This window comes from Pimephales promelas, chromosome 2, assembly GCF_988280905.1.
Source record: "Pimephales promelas chromosome 2, fPimPro1.hap1.1, whole genome shotgun sequence".
Lineage (NCBI taxonomy): Eukaryota > Metazoa > Chordata > Actinopteri > Cypriniformes > Leuciscidae > Pimephales > Pimephales promelas.
The window spans coordinates 46,773,965-46,801,672 of NC_142770.1; the positions used below are offsets into that span (position 1 = coordinate 46,773,965).

Sequence of the window (27,708 nt, forward strand, 5' to 3'; positions counted from 1 at the left end):
TGTTGTCTTTTCTTGTTTCATCCCTCAGCCACCGCAGCTTGAATTTTGGCAGGGTTACCGCAGCAATCAAAGCTTCATCGCTGTCAAGGATGGAGCTAAAGCGTGTCTTGATAGCCTGCAAGAGAATTTTAGATGAGTTACACAGTTAATACTCTAATAGACATTAATTCATAACAGAATAATACAATTTATGTCAGGAAAATTTTTGAATTAAGAACTAAAATAAAAAAAGTAGAAATAAACGTAAAGGTTGTATCAGAACTGCTTGATAGCTATATTGAACTCATTTCATAGTTGATGAACTACACTATTATACTGAACCAAACGAAATAAACGCTGAACTGATTTGAACTGTCTAATAATTACTATTTACTTTTTTTCTTTTTAGAGCTGCTTTACAGCTAAACTGAATTCTGTTATTATTGCATTATTCAGCTAAATTGCATTATTGAATCATTGTTTTCCTTGTATCCCTGTAAATCTGCTTTGAAACAATCTATATTGTATAAAGTGCTATAAAAATACAGAAAAACTCAATCAGGTGACCAAATGGAGAAAAAAAAAACATTGGGAGAACCCAGGCTTAGTTGGGGGCCAGTTTTTCTCTGGCATTTATGAACTAGAGGCCAGATTTAACTGTAAAATTAAAATATTATATGAATGCCTGGTTGAAGAGATGTGTCTTTAATCTAGTTTTAAACTAGATTATTAAATAATAATAATAATAATAATAATAAGACCATATTGAACAGAATTACCTGAACTATGAGGTCTGGGAGGTCAGCCATCATATGAGAGAGGTCTTCTTTCAGTGCCAAGATTTTGGTCATCAGGATTTCAAGGGTAGGTTGAAGGATGCCATAGAAACATTCATCTTCACCTTGAAGCACTGCATGAAAAGTGGGATTTTCGTCCCCGTAAACTGCCGGAAATCTCCCTAATTTTCGGCAGTTAAAGACAATTTACAGACTGTGAACGTCGCGTTCCACTGTGCCACATATTGACGGAAACGAACCATGACGTATGCATGCAGCGCTCGCGGAGGTGCGAATGGCCCTAATTAGCATATGAATAGCAGCACTGCGCGCGCCTTGCCAGAGAATGGCTTGAATTTCCTCACTCAGTATTGGTTGAAATTCACTACATTTAAACAAGAAAATCACTCGTGATTGGTTGGCAGATCTGTTACTATTGGTCAGCCGACATAAAATTATAATAATAATAATCATATATATATATATTCATATTCATATGATATGCTATTATGTTGTTTATTCATGTCATTGTTATCCTATGGACTAAATTATTATTACCATCAAGGACATGAATTTATTGAGGAAAGGAACATTTGCCACATACTGTTTATTCAAAGAAATAGCTTTATTAGAACAAACACAAAACTATGTACACAGCATAGGAGAACATCTTTCAAAGCACAGAAAACATGTCCTCCACCCTCTGGAAACATGGGACAACATACATACATACAGCACTACAGTTATACAAATAAATCAATAATATATTGCATCTCTATTCAAAAATAAATTGCCCTGAATGGCATCAGAATTGGGCACCAGATATATCAAACACAGAAGGCAGAATTATGAACGAATAATAAGGATGTAATTTAAAGGGATTGTTCACTTTGAAATAAATTTTTGATATGTTTTATCTTATCTCAAGGGCATCCAAGATGCAGGTGGTTTTGTTTCCACAGTATTTTCAATTTTGATATTTTTAGGTCAAACTGTTGTTGTCTGTCAGTCATATAATGCGGGTCTATGGTCACCACCTCAAAGAGCATGCACAAAGAAGACCAAATTAAACATGATTTAATGACTCATAAATTAAGTACACAATGATTGACTAAGACACGAAATGAGCGTTTTGGGAAAGAAAACAAACAGTATTTATATTGTATAAATGTGTGTGTGTGTGTGTGTATATATATATATATATATATATATATTTAGATATACACAAAATGCAATACATCTTAATATGTTTAGATCTTCACAGTAAAACTTCCAAAATCTGTGTAAACAATGAGTGACGTACCAGTGCAAGATCGCTTCTGGCGGTTTCCACCGCATGCGCAGATCATATATATATATATATATATACACACACACACACTGTTCATTTTCTCACACAAACCGCTCGTCTCGTATCTTAAGCCATCAAGGTGTACTTACAGTTATGATTCATTAAATCATGTTTAATTTGTACTTCTCTGTTTATGCTCTTTTAAGAGATCCCCATAGACTTCCATTATATGACTGACTGATGCCCTTGACGTAAGCCAAAACATTTCAAAAAATAATTTCAAAGTGAACTATCCCTTTAAAACTCTTAATTCAAGTCCTGTAGGCTTGGCTCATCAGGGCGAAGTGAATTTAAGTCTTTGCGACGCGTGCTTGAGGTTCACCTTGATGTACATACACCTCAGTGGCTGTGGAACCGAATTTCATGACCCCTTCTGCAAAGTTGAAAAAGACAAATGATTTAGATGTATGCAAAGGCAATCTGCCCCAAGTCCCCACATTTGTAAGCAAAAATATGTTTCTTCTGCATCCACTACCTGGTTTCCTTCAGGCGATGGCGGATGTCGACCAGTAGTTTCAGGACCTTTTTCTGGAACACTGAAATAAACGAACACATTTGGTGATGTTTACAATGCTCTAATTAGAATAACAAAGTTTGCTAGCTCATAAGAGAGAAGGTGTCTATTAAAAGTGTCTTCTCCACTGCCAATAACACTTACCACCAGGTTTCAGTCACTGCATCTCCCAGTCTCAGTCACTGCATCTATACCACAAAAAAAAATGTGTTTTAAAAGTTATTATCAAATGATGAAACTTAACAGATTTATAAGATATTTAAAAACTTGGTCAAACATTTATAACTGAATACAACATGCCATGTTCCAGTTCTCTTTGGCGTTTTCACCACTGTCTCACGCTCAAAGTCATCTATAAACACAGACGTTAATCCAAATTAGTTTAGTTTTACTTTTTATTTGACTGGGGTCTGTTCAAAAGAAAAGAGGATGAGATCACAACACGTAACGTTACCTTATTTAGGTGTTTTTTCTCCCATCAGCGAAGGACACCTCACTCCTAACAGCCCCTGAGAGACAAAACAAATCACAAACATCTGAAGATTTCACTCATCACACAAAGTGATGCAATTTTACAAACAAGGATAGCCTACACTAGAGCATACAAGCACATTACGCGCTTTGTTTTAGGACCCTGGCACTTATTATTTTTTCATAATTTCTGACGATATTCAGAGTAAATGAGTTAGTTTGATTACTATCAAAGAATGGTAGCTAACTTGCAGCCAGATAACAACTTGCAACCCAACGTACAGTTTAGTGTCCCAAATTTGTTCAAATTGAAATGAAACAAAAAAAGAATTAAGAGCAGCAAGCTAACGCAAAACAAAAAACTGTTCCGTTAGGTTTACACCCTTGGACATTCGCGGCAGTAATCACAGCCGATTTGTGAAGTTTAAGACAAAAACGCTAAACTACCAAAAACTATAAGTAGACATGGACATAGAATTCACTAAGCTGGACGAACTTACCTTCAATTTAGAGGAAAAGATGGGTTCCCCAGCGATCATGACGGCGAAGCAGGCTGAATATCTGTGTAGTTACTTTCTGCTTAAAAAAACACGCCACATGCCTGGCACGTTGCCTCAGCCAATCAGAGTGGCTGACGTTACAGGTTGGATTATGACGATATGCTGCCTCAGCCAATCAGAGGCTGCAGCAGGGTTCGTTTTCAAAATGTAAATGTAAGAAACTTATCCAAGATGATTATGACGATGAGTACTATTATTTAAGTTGTGATTACAAATGCCTTCCCAGATAGCAAACTGACATTGAATCAACGTGGAAACGACGTCTCTCATGACATTGAAACAACGTTGATTTGCTCATCGAATTAACGTTGAACCAACGTCAGACGCGGCATTCTTCAAAGCTAAATGAAATCGAAAATTGGTTTGCTTTCATAACGTTGAAACAACGCGTTGATTTCAAGTTGATTTTCCGTTAGTTTTGAAAGAATGACGCGTCTGACATTGGTTCAACGTTAATTCGATGAGCAAAACAATGTCAGATCAACGTTGTTTCGATGTCATATTTCCACGTTGATTCAATGTCAGTCTGCTATCTGGGTTTAATTTGAAGTATTTTTATCCGCCGGGATGATAGAATTGACGTCATTACGTGATGACGTAAAAGAACTGCTGAACCGTTTTTTTGAACCGGTTCATTAAAACGAACTGTCCGAAAGAACCGGTTCGCGGAAAAGAACCGGACTTCCCATCACTACAATTAATTACGACTATTTGTTTTTAACATATCATACATAAACCAAGACATTGCTACAGTGTTGTTGAAACACCAATATATCAAAATTTAGCACATTAATCTCAGTAATGGTGGCAATTTCTTTTTTATTCATGCAGCAGTGCATGCTGGGAGTTTTATACAATCCTGGAACCCAGCATGCACTGCTGCATGAAACTTTTGAATGTTACCGTTGTTGAGATGAATATTATAATTGTTGATGTCTGTGTGTTTCTGACTTTAGCTGGATATTTAAATGTTTTATGTGATTACAATATTATTTAGAAGACATGTTTAACCAACATATTGATTTCATGTTGTAGATTCGCAGATTTATTTTATAATCATAACTTAATGTATAAGTTTCATATTAAGTACCAATTTATACTAAAATTATAAACTGGAAAGATCTGAAAATCAGATATATCCAGAATGTTCATGACATCATCACAGAAGCCAATAACACCAAATCAACTTCCTCTTGACTTTTTCTGGTTACAACTAATGTGTTTTGAAAACTCACTGTTACAGCAGTCAAAGAAAGATAAATGTCACAAGTCCAGGGATAAGAGACCTACTAAAGCAAATACTGATCTCCATTATGGTGACAAAAACTTTATTATTAATTAAATCTCTGTTAATTCTCAACAAGAACTTTTGTACATGTATGAAATAAATAATGTTAAACTGGTTTGTAAACTGTTTTCACACTCTGTGTTGCTGGAAGTCAGTTGTAGATCTTGTGTTTCTCTTTTTCAGTTCTTGTTTCTCTGTCCTTCAGTGATTCTGCTTATCAGGTGTTCATCAGTGTCTCAATTCACTCACTTCTTTTCATTCAAGTGGACTATATTAGTGAACTAATGTAGGGAATAGACAGTGAATGAGGGTATAGGGTGTGATTAGGAACACAGTCTCTGAGTGTTGACTTTGAGAGCTGTTAATTCACAGTATATTCCTGTAGGCTACTTTTGTTTTCTACGGTATATTACTGTTTTAATGGAAAATGGTATGATAGTGTCAGAATTTGGCCTTTTGCCAGTATTTTACTGTAAAAAACCTGGTAAGGTCTAACAGTGTTCACTGAGTACAGTTGAGACAGCTTGCGCGTGCAGCAAGCACAAGTTGTGATTTTTGCTGTACACGTGCAGATTAGTGTTCTCTTTTATTGTGGGAAATTTGATCAATGGACGCATCTCCGATCCGAAGATATCGGCAAAAAAAAAAAAAAAAAAAAAAAAAAAATCTATATATTGTTAAATATATTGTTTCTTAAATATGTTGTTTTTATACATTTTAACCAGTGCCAATTTAAATAAAATTAATGAATTTAAATAGATGATTAAACAAACTTGTCGCCCAATTGTTATTTTCTTTAGGCCTATTTGTCTTTTATATTTGCAATGAACCTTTAGTTACCTTTACATCATTAAAAATGGGTGTCTCAACAAACATCCACAAACACCCACAAGACAAAGTTGAGAAAAAAGCACCTTATTTTTATAAGGAAAATATAAAATAGCCTACTTATGGGTATTATTGATTGATAATATCTTAGTCTACAAGCAAATAAAATGTGGAAATTCACTTCTTTTCAGTAGTGTAAAAATCAAAACGCAAAAAGTGCCTCAACTGTACTCAGTCTATATCATAAATGTTCTGTCCTTTATGCTTGTGGCCAGCGCGCGTCACCAACATACAGTATACCTAACATCTCTCGCTGCTATATGGGTGATTTGAGGATTAAATATAGGATACATGAATGACTGATAATGTTAAACTTGGTTGGTGCTAAATTAAAATTCTGGGACACACATGAACCAAATCTAATGAGTTTTCTCTTCTTATCTCCACTTGTTTGTGTTTTCCAGTTACTTTCGTTTTGGTCTTCTTGGGTTTTACTGGCGGGTTTTGAACCAGCTGAATGTGTGCTTACCGCCCCCTGCTGGAGCTTTAATATGATTTAGCCACTGATCTATATCAAATGGCATTATATGTTATAGATATTAGCAGAAGTGATATTTTACAGTGACTTACATTTGACATCTTTGTGTTTGACTTCAATAATGATTCCCTTAAAATGACAACGTGTTGATTTTCATATTCCCTGATGAAGTGAACTCTGTGAGTGTTTTCATCTGTTGCTGTAAAACACATGTTCATCTGTATCTTCTTTAACTCTGCTGTTATTCTGATGATGTCCTGTAGAGGGAGACACGTGACTGCACGACAGGGTCAAATGGCAATCTCGGGGTTACTTCAGATTTTTATTTTTATTTTCACGTTTATTTGTAAAGTGATTATACATACTGTGACACAGTAACGTCCACACATCAGAAATGTACAGATGACAATCATGCAGTTACAGTAGCACATATTCATTTAGGCAGAAACAATGAACACATGAAGGATGATTACAGAATATTATCTTACAGTGTTATACAGTATTGTTCAGATTACAGTATATAGATGATAATGAGTTGATTCATCAGCCAATCAGTAGTGAGATAAAGTCATTTCCCTGCAGCTCTAGAGTCAGTCATGTGACATTTCCAGCTCAGGTGATTGGAAAAAAGGGTTACGTAGCATAGGGTTGTTTACTCAACTGCAAAGGACCTTTTATGCAAAAAAATGATGATAATGACAAGAAAGAACCTTTTTGGCACAAACGTTCTTTATAGGCTTTTATTCGTTCATATATTAAATTATTCTGCAACATTTTGCAGTTGTAATTAAATTATTGTTTATTAAACTCTTGTAGTAACTTAATATCCCATTTTAATCATGCAGATTTTTGGAGGATAAAAACTGAAATGGCACTCTTCGTGTGATATTGATTAATTACATTTTTTAACCCCCATATCTTGAATTTTGTGATCATTCACATGCACTGCATTTTAGGGGTTCCAAATACGTAGCGCATTAGAACCTTTTAAGGTTCTATATAGAACCTTTTCTTCTAAGAGTGTACAGTCGATAATATTGTACTTACAATAGTTGAACTATAGATGATAATAAAGTACAGAAACATCATTGTTATTTTGGGACGGTTGACGTTCACTTCAGGACAGTTCACATAGATTATCAAATTAGTCAAACAGGTGTAAAAGTTCATCAGGAGATCTGCGTTAATGACTGTTTAATCTGTGTTAATTCTGGCAGTTTTCTAGATGGTTACAAACATTTAAACTGTTATCCATTGTATTTGATGTTGTAGGGGATTACAAAAAAGAAATATAATACGGAAAAGTAGGTGACATGTTAGCGTTCAGCAACAGCCTAGCGAGGATTCTAATTTCTCCCACAATGCATTGCATGACGTCACATGAGGTACTCGCTGTTGAATGGCAGACGAAAGCCCGCGAGTAGTAGCTAACGTTAGCTAGTGAAAGATTGGCAGTGTCAGATATATAAGTAAATATATCAAGATATCATAAGCATAACATAGATAGATAGTGAGAGATAGCCAAAATGGATAGATCAAAATGAGATGAGAGACAAAATGGTTTATTACTGTGTTTGTGGCGGGTGCAAGAACTCTAGCAAAACTGGACATAGGGTCCATTTGTCACAGTGTCTGGTTTGTATCTCGTTTGCACGGCGTACTTCATTGACTATAATTCGCAGCATCCTATCTGTACCCATATGTTTATGTAACTTTACCACATGTGTTAGCCTACCACAAGTATTTAGTAGCGCATATCAGGGTCCACTGTACTGTAATCTCCCTGGCAATCTCATAACATTCTGTTTATTGTTTATATTTGCTATAATTCATATGCAGGACAATTTCATGTTTTTCCATTAGTGGCAATGATCTTTATACAGTATTATTATTATGCCTGCAGGTTATGCAACATCATTAATGAAGGCCCTTCGGGAAAGTTAACCGATTCACCTGCAGCTCTTCGAGAGGTTAGCGCCAGTTTGTCCTGATGCACGCGCCCCCATCGCCACATCCGTCAAACAGGTTCCTGAGGAGGCCGTCAGCCTCTACCTAGCCCGGCAGTCACGCTTCAAGAACCTAACTTCACATTATTTTTTTTCCACAGACAAGTCCAATGATTTAGTTGTATTTATTTATTTTAGTTGTTAGTTATCTTCTTTCCTTCTATCCGTGTCATCTCATTTAGTGGTGGTTTCCTGCATTCTGCATGTTTTGTTTTTTTCTTTGTGTGCTGTTGCTTTGGTTTTACTTTGCACAAAATCATTACTTTTTTTCTTAGGCTATTGATTCCCGTGGGCCACGGGCCGTGGCCGTGATAAAGAAATACAAAAGAAAGGCAAAAACTGAGAAAAAACAAATGAAAGACAAATGAAAGGCAAAACTGATAAAAAAAACTCCCCAAAAACATGATAAATTACTTTGATAAAAACAAACTGAAACATTTCAAGAATGGTCAAAAAACTAAAATAAAAAAAAACATACAATAAAAAATAAATAAAGAATTAACAACAACTTTTTTTTTATTTTGTTTAGAAAATATATAAATTTCCAACGCGCGTGCACGCAACAAGTCTGTTCTCACACGCATGCGCCGTGATGCTCTCGTGAACGCGCGTCTCTGTTTACGTCTCTCTCTCGTCACTCATAGAAAGTGAAAGTTAGATCTCCTGTCGCCATTTTGAGCTGGAGAATATTAATCGACACTAAAGAAACAGAGCATCAAAGTGTTTATCAACGCTTAAGAAATCATTTACTTTCATTATTCTACTAACATTTTTTTTATCTTTATAATGTTAAAGCTGGAGGATTTGAGATCCTGTATCTTAAAAGATTGATCAAGGTGAGTGTTCATGTGTGACTTCTAAAATCAATATGAATCTCTGGAGGACATTTCACGTGATTGGTTTATGGCATATTCTTGCGGGTTTCTTTCACTTCAAAGTTTCTTTTGTGTTTGGGGATGTCTGTGATTCTTCAGAAGTTGAACTGCATTTGTGTAGGCTAGACCAAATCACACCTCACAGACCTACGCATTTTAAAAGAAATCGGATCAGAGTCTGTCGGTGTGGGTCTGTTTTCTTTTCCTCCGAACATGTGCAATCCAATCATCTTTTATGTTATTTTTATTGCTTCAACAACAGTTACAAAAATTTAACAAATAAAATTAAATAAATAATAATAAATAATAGGGGTGCAGCGGATCAAAAAAACGAACGGATCGGATCGTTTCTCGGATCGGATCATTTTTCGGATCAGCAAAAATAAATAAATAAATAAAACATAAGTTTTGTCCTTTTGTTTATTAACACCTTTAAATTATTAAATTAAAATAATAGGCTATATAAAATCAACTTAAAGTGCACAAGGCATAATATCTTTTTAACATAATTAATGCAAAACTGAAAGTGCAACATAAAATGACAAAGGTATAAAGGCTTTCTTTAAATATGGACCAATGAACATTAATTAAAAACAACTTAAAGGAGAACTCCGGCGAACAATGCACCTTTGGTCTAATAAAACATCGGTACCTAGTCAATCGTTCTCTGATATTTGTTTTCATGATAATCGAATGTAAAGAGTTTTATCTCTAAAAACTGTTTAGCGTATAATGCTAGTAATGGGGGCATTGACTAAGTAAAAACAAATCGCTAGTTTATACCACTAACAAGGCTCAAAATAGCCCCACACTAACACAGTAACATAATGAGGGTCCCTACATGCAAAACAAAGCATTGAGAACTTTGTAAGTGTACAGACCGTTTAATAAGACGATATACTTAATGAAGACAGTTCACTTCATGTATACACAGCAGGAGCCATCGTGGAAAAAGTCTCGATAAGTCGATCCCGCGCTCATTCAAGGGTATGCATCTATTGTAGCCTATGGATGGAGAGAAAGCACTGAAATCATCAGACATCCATTAGTGCATGCGAGGGAAACAGCTGGAAACACAGCGCTGGTCGTTCTCTCCATACTCAACACGGCGGAATCCAACGGCGTGCACGGGCGAAGGTATAATACATGTATTAAATTGTGTGAAATAATCCCGGAAAAAGCAGAAACACAGCTGAGGGTGACGCTAACAGACAGCAGACAAACGACTAGCAGTGAAAGCAGCGGCACCTGTCACTCAAGTGGCCACGCCCTTAATTATGCAGAACTTTAAGGCTTAAATATAATTTAAATGGGTGAGTTGTAAAAACATTTACCCCCCTCACAGTCATCACGAAGGGCAAAATTAGCGATATAGACCAAAACAACTATTGCCAACGCAACATGTTTTTTTCTGCTGTGAAGTTGGGGGCATTTTAACATGGGGGAGATACAGATTTGACTCGCTTTTGCAGTCAGCCTCAAGCGGCCACTTGATGAATTGCAGTGTAATTCACTTCCGTGTTGGCTTCAAGAGAGAGACGGGTAGGTTGCCGCTTGGTTCTACAGAGGGTTTTCACCTACCCCTTTTCCACCAAAAAAGAACTGGTTCAGAACTGGTGCTGGTTCAAAGTTGGTTCGGAGTTGGTTCAACTTGCGAACCACTTCAGAACCTGTTTGTTTTTCCACTGACTAGAGCGCCCAGGGAACGACGTCATTATGTCACTGTGTACGCCGCCATACTTAGCTAGAAACGCTTGCAAGTACAACATTACTTTGGGATTATCTCTAACTTGTGTACCAAGAAGTGGTAACACAAATGGGGTCGCTATTGGACACTTAATTGTGATTATTGCTGTTTGTTTTGTCATATTTTTGGAAGAAGCAGCATTAGGCTACTCTTGCCTTGGAGAAACAGCACAGAAATAGCGACGATTGTGCATATAAATGACTACTTATGGCTTTAATTTACAACCTATGGGCAGTTTTTCTAGATCCTTTTGTGAACTTGGTTTTACACTTGTTGTTGCACAGCGGGTCATCTTAAAAGTGCCGTCGGAGCTACTATCTCTGTATAACGGCCGTTGGAGCCCTCTGCCCATAGGGAATCGTAAGATGGCCGCTCGAACACTTCTGGTGGCGGTGGCAGTTTAGAACGTCACAAGTTATCCAGTCATTACATAGATCAGTGGTTCAATCAGTGTTTCTTGTCCATTATTTTTCATAAATTCTAAAACCAACGGCGGACTTGTTTGTGGGTGTGTTTGTCTGTGAGTTGTTTGTAATTATGAGCTTAAGTTAACGCAGTCATGTGATCCTTTTTCACTCCACACACTCCAGACATGTTCAGCAAAAATGAAGGTCGTTTAATTTAATTTAATCATTTAATTTAGTGTGTGATTGTTTCTTCATCAGAGTCAGTGGAGGAGTTCATCATGGGTGATTCACAAGCATCCAGAGATGGAGATTTCTCTACCGGACGCAGGTACTTTCAACAAACACTGTTAAATATTGTGTCGCATCGAAGACAAATATCAGTTTTTGACCCCCCTGCACAAGTTTACATAAAAATATATACACATTTTTGCCTATTTTTGTCAGTTTTTTTTGTTCTAAAACTAACATGAAATATTAAATAAAAAGATCATAAAGTTTCCTCAAAGTGCTTTAAGATGAAAGACGAATGTGTTTATATTAATATGGTTCCTCTCATAAAGAATGAACACAGTAATCTAGAGGATTAAACTGAATGTGTTCTCTGTTCCAGTTCAGTCCAGCAGAAGAGCTCAAACCCAGAGTCCAGCTGTGTGTCTGTGAAGAGTGACTGGTCTATGAATCCGCCAATAGAGTTTAAGAGTGGAGACAAACGGCCCGATCCCAGGTATATCATTTTAGTTTGATCATTATAGTATGACACTTAAGAATTAGAAGGATAATTTATGTCAGTCAGTCAGTTTAATAATAACAATGACAAAAAGTAAATGTAAGCTGAGGTTTTCTCCACCTTTATATAATGGAGTAGGTGTACAATTGAGCAGATTTTTGTAAGCGCTGGTTCAGATTTGTTGAGAGCTTCACAGTGTCTGGTCAGAACAGTGATGTTTCACAGCAAGATATCGTTACTAGAGTACAGTAAGCTGGTATATATTTAAAGCTCAGAAAAAATGAACATTGTTCTTTTTAGTGAGTTGAGGGGTGGGGGGGGGGGTTAGTAGGGCTGCAATTGGACGATTATTTTTTTATTTTTTACATATAACTCATACATTTGTGGTCTATATAAAGCGTAACTCGAATGCTTGGGTCTGAATTCCTCATTATTATAGCTTCACAGAGCCCCTTTTTACCCCTTTTCTGATGTGCGTCTGTGAGCAACTCATTTTGGAGCGGCCTCTTTAAATGCAAAGGTCACTCCCCGCCCGCTCTCCAGGTCGCTGAGTTCACAGTTGGTTCAACTCCACCCTGTTCGGCCATTTTTGTAGTTTGATTAGAGATATACTATAGCGTTAATGAACATTTTTATTCACACGTTAACAAATTGTGTCAACAACGGAAGACTTGTCATCAAGCCTTACATGTTTGAGCCAGAGCGAGCAAGTTGAAAAAGATGACGACGAATCTGCAGAACAACCTCTTCATATGGATGTATCGGTGGAATGTAACTGTTTTGTGTTATAAGTGAAAGTCGATTATTTATCTTGTTAAAAAAAAGCACACTGACAAGATAAATGACTACGGTTTAATCCACTATCACTAAAAATCTGTATTATATGATAGGTTTAGAAAAGCATCAGAAAACACAGCAGCTAAATGACCATTGATAAAACTCAAGAACAATAATACTGTAGACGTGTAACGTTACTTCAAAACAAAAACAAAAGGTACTGCTAAGCCATGACCACCATGTGTTTTAAGAAAGTAAACAGGGAACTACACTAACCTTTTCCACTGGTGGCACTTGCGCTACTAACTTTTTCAGTTACTGGCGCAAAACATGATTTGGTCGCACAAATTATTTATAGTAAGCCTCACTCTGGATAGTAATGAATAATAATGAAACTGCATTAGGGGTGGAACGGTACAGAAGTCACGGTTGGGTCGGGTTCATACCTTGGTTCAGACATTCAGACGGTTCGGTACGATTCGGTACAATGGAGTGAAAAGCAAAACAGAAGGCATTTTTATAAATGTCTTAAGCCTCGTATTTTTTAAGTTGTTTAAGTTTTATTAATAAAGGCATAGAACCAGTTTATTTGTAGTGCACCGACAATAGTTTTATATAATTAGTTTATTAATTAAATTAATAAAAAGACAAAATGACCTTGATATATGTTTGGTAATTGTACTTGAATGAATGTAAAATTAATTTGCAATATTTCAGATCAATATATTTGTTTTCCTTAATTTTAACTAACCCTAACTTTATTCTCATCTGAATTATAAATACATGATTTCCGTATAAAATAATTAAAACACATTTGATTTTCTTTTTTAATCAATGTAGAATCATACGCAGGACTAAGCTGTGATGACAATAAAATGATAGCTTATAAATATATCTCTGGTTGTTTCTGTTCCACAACATTTTGTATGTCATGTTTGGGGTGTGGGATGAAGAGAGGGATATTTTGAGTAATTATTTACTAAAACATTTAATTTATCTTCAGTGTGTAGTATTAGCCAATCACGTGTCTTGACGCGAATCACGCGATTATGATTATGAAAAAACTAACGTTAGTCTAAAAAACTGCTAGTGATCATATAACGTTAGTCGATGTCAATATCAGAGCTAGCAATATAATTAGTTAACTCATGGCAGAGTTTATCAGCCGAACACCAGACCGCAAATCTACCTTTGGTGTAAGGAAGAGACACGATGTCTTACATCTCTGCGTCTTTTTCCTGCCGCCATGCAGGCTCAGATGGTAGCCTATATGATTATGATTAGCATGCCTATTATAAAGACACAAACCTTTTACTATCATGTCATTTGAATAATATGCGCGCGATAGAGAGAGAGAGAGAGCAAGACAGCGCTTGTGTTGTGTGAAGACGTGATAGTGCGCGCGCGGCTCTCTCTCTCTCTCTCTCAGCTCGTTTGCGCCCTGTCAAACGCATCAGTCATTCTACTCTACAACACTCACTGCGATCAAAAAAAGGCTTTGGCGGGACAAAAAGCGGACGATCCGACAGGTTTTAGAAGATTAAATACAACCCGAAAGAAACTAAAAAAAAACAGACCCGTCAAAATAGTCAGTGATACATTTGTGACCCATTAAAAATTAGGGTCGCAATGGGATTTCAAAAGGTCGCATATGCGACCATTTTGGTCGCAGTGTAGTTCCCTGGTAAAGTACTTTATTTTTATTAACGATATTTACAGCTTATCGAAATGCTCTGTTCGTCGTCTCCAAAGATAGAAGGAATTTACCTCTCATTCAGACGAAGTCAATCGGCAAACCCTTCTTTATTCTGGCGGAGGTTGTTAAAGTGGGAATCCTTGAAGTGCTTGAACATTTTGACTTGCCCCTCGTAACTTCTGCATCATTGAGCTCGGACTACAAAATCAGAGCGAGAAATAATAATGGCCGATTGCTCGAAGTGTTGGGCCGGTAGTCAATGTCCTTATTTGGCAGTTCCGCTGCAAATACTGTGAGGTAATTGGTCAAAAAACGTCATAGAGAACAGAAAAATGGGAACAGGTTGAAAAATATGACCAAAACAGAATATAAAGATATAAATGAAGCACCTGAAGAGAATAATTTAAACCTTTCTGTACTTATAAACACTCCAAATATACAACAAAATGCATTTAAGGGCTAAAAAAGTGGATTTTGCATGATATGTCCCCTTTAAAAAGTGCAAAAGCCACACATTGAGTTTTACTAATATGAATATTTCCGTTGTTTTTAAATGACAATTGCTGATGGCAAGTTGACAACCATGATTAAAGGATATCCAACTTATTGGCCCTATCTTGCAACCAGCGCAAATGACTTTATACACTGACGCATATATCATTCCTATTTTGCACCCACGCAAAGCGGGCTTTTCCCTCCACAGATAACTAGGAAACTAGGAAATGAACTTGCGCTCCCTGGGTGGTTTGGCACAAAAAGGAGGCATGTTTTGGCGCAAACAATGCCTGGTGCTATTTTGCAGTTCCAGAAAACAATTGCGCCACTGACCAGAAAACACCTAGTCTAAAGTCAGTGGCGCGTTGCGCGTACATTCAGATGCTATTTTAAGCGTGCATGCTTGGCCATAATACCGAGTGTGAACAATGCGCATACACTGTAGATGATTCTCTCATCTACACAGATGCATTTTACTTTTTGCAAATGATACATTATCATAAGGAAAAATTTTAAACAGGAGGGAAATCATTGTTGTTTCCATGACGATGGGAAAAATAGGCATAAAGCTTACACATTTATCCAAATTATTATATGCATGTTTAACCGAAGCTAATTTGGGTGGGTTTGTCTCATCCCCAATGTCGCTTCTCTTTCTTTTACGGCCCTGACGAGAACATCGATCTCCTCGGCTGTGAACCGGTTCTGAAGCGCGCCTGGTAAATGCGCCATTAAAATAGAATTGGGCCATGGAACAAGCGCACCTCTTTCATCATGCTCTTAAAGGAAATGTGATATGATGCTCTTATTGGTTTGTTTCAAACCACATCTATAAATAATGAGGCTACTTCAGACCAACCCCTTTTAAACTTGTGTTGGGAGCAAGAGTCATTTATCCAGCCGGTAAAATAGCAAAAGCGCCCAAGACCCGCCCACCAAGATACTTGATACTTGCATTTCAGATCGTTAAAATAGGGCCCAGAAACTCAAAAGGTCTTCACGGCAACCCGTCAAAATAAAAGTTCCGTTTAACTTGACAGAAATATATTACTGTTGTACAGTAGATTTTAGATATGTCCAGATGTAATAATACATTAACACTAATCCAAATAAATTATGAATTTTTTAAACAAAAGTGAATTTAAGGAATAATCCATGTTTTAATTTTAACAGTAAAGTTCATTGTGCAGCACATTATTTGACAAAAAGTTTGATAAATTCAAGAATTTGTGTTTTATATATTTATATATTTTATATATATTTTATATATATATATAAGTTTATAATACATGATTTCAATTAATTAGACATGCTTTTTGATTGCTAAAAAATTACATGCCCGCTCCACAACACTAGCAGCCTCTCCCCCTCCCCTTATTTCAGAAACTTTCATTTTTAGTTTTTTCAATAACCACGCATAAAACAATAATCACTCAAAAATACAAACATGTTGCTCACATATTATGGTAGCCTTGTTTGTGTTAAATAGAATGTAATTTCACCTTTGCCATTAATATGTTTATATGCAACCTCAAAAAAAGTACAAATGTCAGGGCATCTCAAAACATCTCAAGGACCCCAAAAACACCTTAGACCCCAGAGGGTTAAATTTTACACTGAATGTTCCACATACAAAATGGAAATGCAGAATGTATATGATTATTGTTCACATGTAGGCTATATCAAAACACAATCACATATTCCAAACAGGAATGGCCTTAAATGAAAAATGTTTCAATGATTAGGCCTATTCTGCAATCAAATTTAGCCTAGCCTATAGGGTTGGGCGATGTCTACCAATTTGGCATCAGACGATGTCTATAGTGAAACATTGCGATGGACGATGATATTGGGAGGGAGTGCTGAGCCAAAGACGGGCGCGCACAGCGCTTGTCATATGCTATATCACAACTGTTCAGTGTTTTTACTATGTATGTGTCATTACTATGTAGGTGTCTACTTTGTATTATTTGACGTTAAATGCATTATATAAGTCACTTTGGAAATATTATCATGTTTTCATTAGGGATGAGCGAGTACAGCATTATCTGTATCTGTATCTGTATCTGTTAACCATATGAATTATCTGTATCTGTATCTGTACTCGGACTGGGCGGGGCCTAAACCCGGAAGTGGGTCGGGTAGTCTTGAAATGGGCGGGGCTTTAACCGGTATGTTATTTTAAGCATGCAATTGATATGGGTTGATCTGAAATTGCTATATTTATTGCTGATAAGAAATAAAACTATTTACATGACAGCATCAGCATTGAGCTTCAGATCAATGGTTTTGATCACGATAACAAACGAACTACAGAACAAGTTTTGCAACAATGAATACAACACATGTGGCTGCAATTATGAAGTAAAATGTAATGAACAACAGTTTTCATCTCAACTACGGCTGGGTGATATGGACCAAAAGTCATATCCCGATATATATTTAGGCTGAATTTCGATATGCAAAATATATCCCAATATTTTTTTCTGCAAAGTGAGAGCAAATGTTCAGTCAAAGAAAAATATGACATGTCACAAGTAGTTTTATTGAAACTTGAACATTTGCTAAATCAAATGAATAAATAATAAACAGGTTTCTTCACCTTAGGGCTGCATGATTAGCTATGACAAAAATCTTAATTGCAGATTATTCCCTTGGAATTGTAATTGTGATTTATTAATTGGTTTATTTATTTTGTTAATACAACGTTGGTATGAGCCATTACAGTCATTTAAAAAAATATAAAAAATAACACAAAGAAAAATAGGGGCATTAAGGGGTTAATATAGAAACGACAGTTATCATGGTGAATAGTGAATACACAATACTAACAAGAACTGTTTATGAAACATGGAAACTGCTCCTGGTGAATAGAATGAAAATCATAAATGCATTGCTTTTATTTCGTGTAATTTACATGCTCGTATAGTTTCTTTTGCTCTACAGTGAGGCGATCCAGCGCGCGTCGCCGCATTTGCGCGTGCAATTGAGTGTGCGCTACGACTAACGTTACAGTATAACGGCTGACAGGACAGAAAGTCCCTTTTGCTGAGGTAAAAGACTTTATTTCATAACATACATGCTTTAATCAAGCACGCAAAGTGGAAAAGGAGTGGCTGGGGCGCGGGGAGCAGTGCAGAGAGCTCGGGTTCAGCACTCAGCAGCTTGCTTGGAGCAAGGATCACAGCGCAAACCTGAACTAGCCTATATCGATATGCAATATCTAATTACATATCACATTTAAAAATATATACATATTCTTTATATTGATATATCGCTCAGCCTTAATCTCAACATAATTTTTTTATTTATTTTTTTATCCGAGCACAGATATTGACTCGTATTACTCGTATAATATTCGTACTTGACAAAAGTGCTTTATCCGTACCGGATACTCGTTTCAGCCGAGTATTCGGCTCAACTCTAGTTTTCATAGACTTGTAGTCCGGAAAAATGGTAGGCTGTTTAAATTATTTTCGTGGACCCCACTTTGAGAACCACTGATTTAATTGATGTACGGCAATCTTGTGTGTGAGGGGAACCTGAAGTTTGTGCGCAAATGTGTAGTCCATGAAATTACCTTCAGCCCCGCAGTCCAGAAGTTCTTGACAGTCGTGGGAGTTCGTTGACCATCTCAGTCTTCCTGGAAGGAGAGTAGATGTGGATGAGGTCTTCTCAGCGGAGATCCCACCCGATAGTAGCCTCATACTTACTATTGGGCTTGACCTTTTATCGGACAGCTGTAATCAAAAAGGCCAGCCCCTCCGCAATAGAGGCAGAGGCCCTGGGATCTCCGTCTTTCCCTCTCCTCCCGCAAAAGCCGAGCTCGCCCTACCTGCATGGGTTTGTGATTGTAGACAATCATGGGGCTGACCACCTCCCTGCCACTGAACCGTTGACCCTCAGTTCCTCCGGGCACACGGCTAGGCAGAACTCGTCGCTCAACTCGGGACAGTTGAGCATCTACCCTTAAAGCCAACTCAATAAGCCCGTTGAGTGATGTCGGGAGGTCCAGAGTATAGATCTCCCTTTGTACGCGGTCAGCCAACCCATGCAAGAACCCACTGAACCCAGTGTCCCACTGCGCCTCTTTGTTCCATTGACACTCTGCCACTAGGGTTGACGCGGTGATGAAAATTTCACACCGGTTAATCGACGTGTGACAACACCGGTAATCCCGGTGTCACCGTGGAGGGCGGAGAGGGGTTAAATAGCTTTTAAATGCGTGCCGTTATACTTTCACTTTCGAAATAAGCGTCAATAGCAATTCAGCATCAATTGCTTGAATGGAAAAAAATAACTCGCTGATAATAAAACTTTTATTTATAGACAGAACTTTTATTAGCATAACGAACGAATAAAATATAGACAGAACTTTTATTAGCATAACGAACGCATAAAAATAACCGCATTGGCTGAAAAAAGTGAAAATCGGCAAACTGTGGGCCCAAACAAATGAGAACCATAAAAAGTTTATTAACGAATAAGAAAATAAAATAGGCCTAAATAAATCACACAAAGTTTAAATAAGATAAAACCCATTAAAAAGAGACGAATATAAAATAAAAAACTTCAAAAAGGACCTTAGCCTACATAAATGACACACTTTCACTTTCGAAATAAGCGTCAATAGCAATTCCGCGTCAATTCCTGGAATGGAGAAGAAAAAAAAACTCGCTGACAATAAACTTTTATTTATAGAGAGAACTTTTATTAGCATTACAAACAAATAAAAATAACCCCATGCATAGCCGAAAAAAGTGAAAATTGGCAAACTGTGGGCCCAAACAAAGAAGAACCATAAAACGTTTTAACGAATAAAAAAACAAAATAGGCCTAAATAAATTACACAAAGTTTATAAGATAAAACCAAATAAAAAGAGAAGAATATAAAATAAAAACTTCAAAAAGGACCTTAGCCTACATAAATGACAGCAAAAAAGTAAAACATTGCTAGCAGTCTAGAGTCAAAGAACATGACAGTTGAGACAAAGACCGACTTCATGACAAAGACAGTCTTGCAGTCAAGAACATTTAGACTGTGTCTAGGCCTACATGTTCTTTGCCAGAAAACCGAGCATGTTGACCATCTCTGGCTTAAGATGAGATCTTTTGGGGGTGACTATGTTTCCCATCGTGCTGAACACCCTCTCGGATGCACAGCTTGTTGCACACACGCAAAGATACTTTTTGGCTATCTTTGCCAACAGGGGGAACCTACTTTGGTTCTCCTTCCACCAGGCCAGAGGATCCTGCTCTGCGTGAATGGGGGTCTCCTGAGCATAGATGGCGATTTCTGTCACCACCTTTTCTGGAATAGTCACAGACTTACTGTCGCAGTGCCTGCTTTTCTTTTTAATAAACTTGCCAGAGTTTTTTTTCTTTTGGGCTGCGGCTCGACGTCGGCTTCCTCGTTTTGTTCTCCCTCGTTTTGTTCTCCCTCTTCTCTCACGGGGTGCGTTGACTGCGCTTTCCTACCGAGGATGACCGCTTCTTCCTCTATCATTTTCTTGGTCTCTTCAACATTCGGGTCGTAGTCACCCCGGTAGCGCGGGTCCAGGAACGTTGTCTTGCGAAGAAGCTGCAGGCTTGTTTCTGGCAGAGCTTTATATTTATCGTCTAAAATAGACATGATGCCGGCTTTCAGGTTGGCTGTCAGATGTCCATCCTCATCCGATGGGACCAATGTGTCCTCTTTAATGAGACGCAGCACAGGTAGAAGAGATGACGCGGTTACGTAATTCTCCCCGGACAGAACATCTGTAAACTCGCTCACTGGCTTTAACGCTTTGTTCAACGATTGCAACACATCCTCGTCTTGCCATGTGATGCTCACATTGACTTTACGGTCATCAGCTAGAACTCGATTGATGGCCGTCCTCTGCTCTAGCATCCTATCAATCATTTTTTGCTTGGAGCCCCATCGAGTTGCACAGTCCTCAATAAGAAAATAAATACAATTATTATTATTATATTATTATTTTCAATGACAAATAAAAAAAACGTGGTAGACTATTAAAGTCTAAATTATATACCACAGAACAAAGTAAAACTGCATCAAACATTTACTTTATTTAGGATTGATTTACTATAAATCATTTATAGCCTCAATAACGAAAAAAATAACAACCTCTTTTAAACTGTTCTACAAAGCCTATTAATGGTTTTCTGTCGGATATATTTAAAGAAAACTAGCTTTTAGTGTTTTATAATTTTTTAATACTTAATCTACTATATACTAAATATAGCTATATAGCTATACTAAAAGCTTTCTTATAAGAACTAAGAATAAACTTACCGTCACGAGTGAGTGCTCTGGGAGGCCAAGCTGGACTTGGGCTTTCTTCAGTTCCCTTCTCCTTCTCCAACTGTGAGAGAAGAAGCCGTTTATGGTGCGACAAACTGCGAGGGCACGGTCTGTTCGGGCTTTCTCCGTCTTCTCAATTGTGTTGGACACAGCTAGGTTCAGGTTGTGCCCAAAACAGCTCAACCAGGGCCAGCCTAAATTACGAACAGCCGCTTTAATATTGCTTCCACTGTCTGTCGTGACACAAGACACGTTATCTTCTTTTAATCCCCAGTCATGGAGAGCCTCCTGCAAAGCATCGGCCAAGTTAGCGGCAGTGTGGTCCTCGGGCAAAAAACTTGTTTGGAGGCATTTTGACACCAGTTTCCATTCCGTGTCAATGAAATGGAAAGTTAGTGACATGTAAGGTGTCATTTTTGTGCTGGACCACATGTCTGTTGTGAGTGAAAAATAATCAACTGCTGAAACAGCCTGTTGCAGCTCTCCACGGACACGGTTGTAGGCACGTGGGATAGCGGTGTCTGAGAAATATGAACGCCCGGGCAATTCATACTGGCTGTCGAGTGTTGTTATGAGGTCTTTGAAAGATTGTTTTTCAACCGTGTAGAAAGGCACCATTTCTTTGCAGATATACTTGGTCACGGCATCGGTGCATTTGTTCCACCTTACACTGTCCTTCTTATATTTGGTGCATCGCGCAAACGCACTTCTAATTGACTGTTGTACCTGTGTGTCTGGCTTCTGCGGTCGATGTTTTACGGCAGTGCCCATTTTGGCAGCCTCAGTCTTGTGGTGCGCTTGAAGGTGCGTGTATAAGTTGCTCGTGTTTCCTCCAGATGCTGCAACCTTTGCCAGGCAAAGTTTGCAGATTGCCTCATTGAGGTTTTCAGGTTCCATTTGTGAATTTGGTTTGAACCCAAAATATTGCCAAACAGGCGCTTTTGCATTTCGTTTTGATACCAAATCTTCCGCCATTATCTTGCTTTTCTTGACTAGTTCTCGTCGTCACACGTGCTAAATGGAATCCTGACGCTTGCTGATCTGTGACGTGACTGGCTCTTGGCACGCACTGCGCAGTTCATTTTTAATTATAATGTATGCTCTCTTCTGAACTAAATAATTGAAAATTATTATTTTTAATTAATTCAAATAAATATTTTAGCAAAAACGAATACTTAAAAAAAAGTCAAGACATCGCGGTGTCACGGTGGGAAAGTGATGTCACCGGTGACGGGACTTAAAACCGGTAACACCGTCAACACCGTCTATCGCGGCAAGCCTATCTGCCACAAGCGTTCTGAATTCGATGGAGAAATCAGAAACGGATCTCTCACCCTTTTAGAGATCTGCAAGTATTCTGGCCGCCTCCTTCCGGGCAACGGCCCGATCGAAAACTTGTCTCATCTCCGTAGAGAGTGTCTGGAACAAGGCGCAGCATGGGTCTTGATACTCCCACACCACCGTGCACCATAGCGCCTCTCTCCCAGTCAGCAATGTCAGAGGAAATGCGATCTTGGCTTGTTCTGTCCTGAAGGTTCTGGGTTGGAGGGAAAAAAATGCATGGAGCATCTGGTTAAGAAGGCTCTACAGAAACAGGGCTCCCCGGAAAAGGAAACTGGTAGGCAGGGCTCCGACTGGGAGGGGTTCTCTGGTGGTGTGGGGGGAACAGCTGGCATGGGCGGCGCAGTGGGACACCTGCGCCACCAGGGCCTGAACAGCACGACCTGTATCGCTGAGATTCCTTTCCTGGGAGTCCATACATTGGATGTTGTTATGGACGTACTCGATGTGGATGGACTGCTTGCTGCTTCCATTGATGGTTCAGATCATTCTGTCATAATTCATGACAGGAAGCAATAGCAAGTTATCGATTTTTTTGAATGGTAAAGCAAGGAAGTCCAGAATAGAGTGAAGATGGGTGGCGCAGGGACTTTGACTTTGGTCAACACGGAACAGGTGAGGATCAAACCCAGTGCACTGGAGAGAAGTGCAGATAATCCAGGACACAGAACGAACTCCAAGAGGAAACACCGAACAGTAACACAAGACAGGAACTCGAAGAGACACACCGCACAGAAGACATCAAACAACGATCTGACAATGGAGAAGAGAAACCATTGAGGATTTAAAGGAGAGTTGATGAGTAGTGGATGAGCTGCAGCTGGCGCTGCTAATGAGGATTAGTGAGCTGCTGATCAGCGGGGAGTCTCGGGTCACACCCACACACATACACACATAACAGCAATGACACAAGACGAGAAGGAAACAATGAATTAGCGAACGGTGACATTCCTGGTGTTTCCTAAGAGAGAAGATTCCTGTAAAAGTGCACAACATTTATAAGTCTGTACGTTTTTTTATTTTTCTTAGTTTTGAAACAAGTTCAGTCCAGCGGAAGAGATCAATCCCAGAGTCCAGCTGTGCCTATTTTTGTCCGTGTTTTTGTTTTAAAATGAACATGAAATATTAAATAAAAATATCATAAAGGTTCCTCAAAATGCTTTAAGATGAAAGGTGAATGTGTTTTTTAATATGGTTCCTCTCATAAAGAATGAACACAGTAATCTAGAGGAGTAAACTGAATCTGTTCTTTGTTCCAGTTCAGTCCAACAGAAGAGCTCAAACCCAGAGTCCAGCTGTGTGTCTGTGAAGAGTGACTGGTCTATGAATCCGCCAATAGAGTTTAAGAGTGGAGACAAACGGCCCGATCCCAGGTATGTCATTTCTATAAAATATGTGCTTATAGTAGTGGATATTTTATGAAATTATTATTAATACACAGGAGTTTAATGATCTGGATTTGAACCAAATAATTCTAAGTTAAAGTCCTATAAGTTTGAGTCTATTAATGATGATCATTGTGCTCTTGTGTAAAGCTCTATGTATTGTATTGTTCATTCACACACTGTAAAAGCTGTTGGTGTGTTACTCAGTTAATGACACAATTACATCAATATCAGTGTGTCTGATTCTTTACCCTCTTCATTCTGATTTAAGGTCAAATCTTCCATCCAGACCAGTTAAAAACAAAACTGTGTTCATGCCCGTGATTCAACCGCAGGACTTTAATGAACGCATGTGTCCTGGTTTCAGGTAAAATTGAGGACCTTTGTTGTTGATTAATTTTAGGTGCTGCAATTTACGTAACACATCACTCGAACACACAATTAATGATTGATTGTTCGTGAAGACCCGTCCCCTTTAGTTACTGTTGCTATGCCGACAAGCCATGACAATGCGCCGACATACAAGACAGACCAGGTTACATTTGATATGAAACAAAGTCTCAAATTTAAACAATAAATAAATTTTTGTGGCTCTTTAATGTGTCGTGACAGATCGTTGTAGAGACTCAGTTAAAGCTGCTTGTGAACAGATCATCTCTTTATAGCTATTTACTTCTCTGACTTAATAATGTGGGATTTTAAACTTACAGCCATGACTCTAAAGCTGCTGAAGTCCTCAACACACTGAGATCAAATCTGAGACAGAAGTTTGAGTGTGTGTGTGAGGGAATATCAAAGCAGGGAAAGCCAACACTCCTGAATGAGATCTACACAGAGCTCTACATCACAGAGAGTGGAAGTGGAGAGATCAATAATGAGCATGAGGTGAGACAGATTGAGACACAGTCCAGGAGAGCAGAAACAGAGGACACACCGATCAAATGCAGTGACATCTTTAGACCTTTACCTGGACAAGACAAACCCATCAGAACTGTGCTGACAAAGGGAGTCGCTGGCATTGGAAAAACAGTCTCTGTGCAGAAGTTCATCCTGGACTGGGCTGAAGGGAAAGAGAATCAGGACGTCCAGCTCATATTTCCACTGGCTTTCAGAGAGCTCAACTTGATGAAGGACAAAACACTCAGTCTTTCAGATCTTCTTCATCGCTTCTTCCCTGAAACCAGAGAAATGGCCATATCCAGTGATGAGTATAAAGTGCTGTTCATCTTTGATGGTCTGGATGAGTGTCGTCTGTCTCTGGATTTTCAGAGCGATGTGAGGTTGTGTGATGTGACTGAATCAGCCTCAGTGGACGAGCTGCTGACGAACCTCATTGTGGGGAATCTGCTTCCCTCGTCTCTCATCTGGATCACCTCCAGACCAGCAGCAGCGGATCTCGTCCCCTCTGAGTGTGTCCATCGAGTGACAGAGGTACGAGGCTTCAGTGACACACAGAAGCAGGAATACTTCAGGAAGAGGATCAGTGATCAGAGTCTGGCCGACAAGATCATCTCACACTTGGAGTCCTCAAGGAGCCTCTTTATTATGTGCCACATCCCAGTGTTCTGCTGGATCTCAGCCACTGTTCTAGAGGAGATGTGCAGTGAAGCAGAGAGACGAGAGATTCCCAAGACTCTCTCTCAAATGTACACACACTTCCTGCTCATTCAGACCAACATCAAACATGAGAAGGACTATGAGAAGAAAGTGAAAGATGAAGACATGATCGTCAAACTGGGGAAACTGGCGTATCGGCAGCTTGTGAAAGGCAACCTGATCTTCTATGAGGAAGACCTGAGCGAGTGTGGCATTGATGTGGCAGAAGCATCAGTTTACTCAGGATTGTGCACTCAGATCTTCAGAGAGGAGTTGGGCTTGTGTCTGGGGAAAGTCTTCTGCTTTGTTCATCTGAGCATTCAGGAACATCTAGCAGCTCTATATGTGCATCTCTCCTTTATCAACAATAACATCAATGTGTTTGACCAGATTACCAAACCAACTAATGGAGGCAAAGTGTCCCTATCTGATCTCCATCAGAGAGCTGTGGATGAGGCTTTACACAGTAGAAATGGGGATCTGGACCTTTTCCTTCGTTTCCTTCTGGGTCTGTCAGTGGAGTCTAATCAGAGTCTCTTACAAGAACTAAAGACACAGACAGCAAACAGCTCTCACAACAATGAGGAAACAGTTGACTATATTAAAGAGAAGATCAGGGAGAATCCCTCTCCAGAGAAATACATCAATCTGTTTCACTGTCTGAATGAACTGGGTGATCTTTCTCTAGTGAACGAAGCTCAACCTCATACGAGCTTTGGAGGATTACGTAATGCGAAACTCTCCTCGTCTCAGTGGTCAGCTTTAGTGTTTGTGTTGTTGTCCTCAGAGAAGACACTGCAGGAGTTTGACCTTAGGAGATTAATTGGAGCTAGAAATGATCGGTAAGTAACACTGAGTGCAATCATTACTGTCTAAAACATTATCAACATAGAAAAACTAAGAGATCAGAGGTGTTTAAATCACGGGTCAATCATATCTTGTTATAATTTACTATGAATATTTGGATCGGTTAATTGGATAAACTTGATGTAGCTACATTAACATTACAACCAATTACTCATCCTGTGAACCCTCAATATTGGTTATTAATAATTAATAGAAATGGACGTTTCCGGGGCATTGATGTCTGTCTTACTAAGTACTACTAAGAGCAAGTAGCCAAGATTGATATGATTAGTGACTCAAGATATGAGCTTGCTGGACACCAAACGAAGATTGGAGTTTAAAGAGGCCAAACATGCCACACATATGATATTGGTTAACTATAGTATGCAAAGTCTGAAACATTAACCCATTAGAATTTACAAGAAAACGTTGGCCGAACAACATAAAAGGAAAATCATGAGATGGGAAAATTAGATACATGTTTATACATTTCTCAAGTGGCTATATAGAATATATAGGATTAACAGAGCTAATTTCTCCTTCTCAGTAAGAATTAAGTGAGTGTCACATCTCTCAGGAATTTCCTTTTGGGGTCGTAAAGTCTAAAGGGGGTTCGTGCAATGGACGAAGTAGCGCAGCACCGCGTTGCACAGCGCTATGTGTTTAAAACTCAAACACATTATTCTCTCTGAGTGTACAAACACCGGCAGTGCCATTCGGCGTCTGTCCGCGGTGCCCACCTATGGCTCAGGACCTTGTTCAAAACCCTGCCGTGCCACAGAGCACCATTTGTATAGTTTTATATTAAATTTACATTTATTTGTCTCAAATCGTCGTTAATTTACATGACTTCACCCTATGCTGTTTTCACTCGGGTTAGCTAAACGCTAGCTATTTAAATACTTTTGTATTATGTGACATACTGTATATATATATTGATAATAAACACATAATCAGCGGCTGCTACTCGATCGTGCGTTTTGGCTGGTGCTACAAATTAACTTATTTTTTATTTTCAATTAGTGTCACACAAAACACAGCAGACGAAGTTCTTCAGAAGCTGATGCCTGTGGTTACAGCAACTAGATCAGCTGTGTAAGTAACACTGAACAAACATCACTGCTAAAACATTATAACATTTCTTACTTAAACATTATAAATTAATGGTTTAACAAATAATATGAGTGTCACATTTCAG

The 27,708-nt window shown here is 38.4% G+C and overlaps 1 protein-coding gene and 1 long non-coding RNA gene across 4 annotated transcripts in view; one reads left to right on the plus strand and one right to left on the minus strand.

Annotated features, from left to right (window-relative positions):
• Nucleotides 1–1,359: 1,359 nt before the first annotated feature.
• On the minus strand, nucleotides 1,360–3,725 carry LOC148997643 (uncharacterized). The gene is made up of 6 exons (XR_016147466.1): nucleotides 3,592–3,725; nucleotides 3,075–3,129; nucleotides 2,921–2,972; nucleotides 2,765–2,808; nucleotides 2,582–2,642; nucleotides 1,360–2,479 (listed from the first exon to the last, which is right to left on the minus strand). It is a non-coding gene; the product is annotated as an uncharacterized LOC148997643 (long non-coding RNA).
• Nucleotides 3,726–8,961: 5,236 nt separating this feature from the next.
• The window catches only part of LOC120488240 (NLR family CARD domain-containing protein 3-like), a 35,144-nt gene continuing 16,397 nt past the window's right edge, over nucleotides 8,962–27,708 (plus strand). For 2 of the 3 annotated variants that reach the window (XM_089123269.1, XM_089123276.1), the window contains exons 1-7: nucleotides 8,962–9,147; nucleotides 11,599–11,668; nucleotides 11,951–12,064; nucleotides 23,943–24,056; nucleotides 24,340–24,435; nucleotides 24,779–26,506; nucleotides 27,534–27,605. In XM_089123269.1, coding sequence (XP_088979395.1) covers nucleotides 11,619–11,668; nucleotides 11,951–12,064; nucleotides 23,943–24,056; nucleotides 24,340–24,435; nucleotides 24,779–26,506; nucleotides 27,534–27,605 — 2,174 coding nt within the window. In that variant the 5' untranslated portion in view covers nucleotides 8,962–9,147; nucleotides 11,599–11,618. Of the gene's footprint in view, nucleotides 9,148–11,576; nucleotides 11,669–11,950; nucleotides 12,065–23,942; nucleotides 24,057–24,339; nucleotides 24,436–24,778; nucleotides 26,507–27,533; nucleotides 27,606–27,708 lie in introns of all 3 variants that reach the window. The other variant, XM_089123273.1, reaches the window with a different exon arrangement.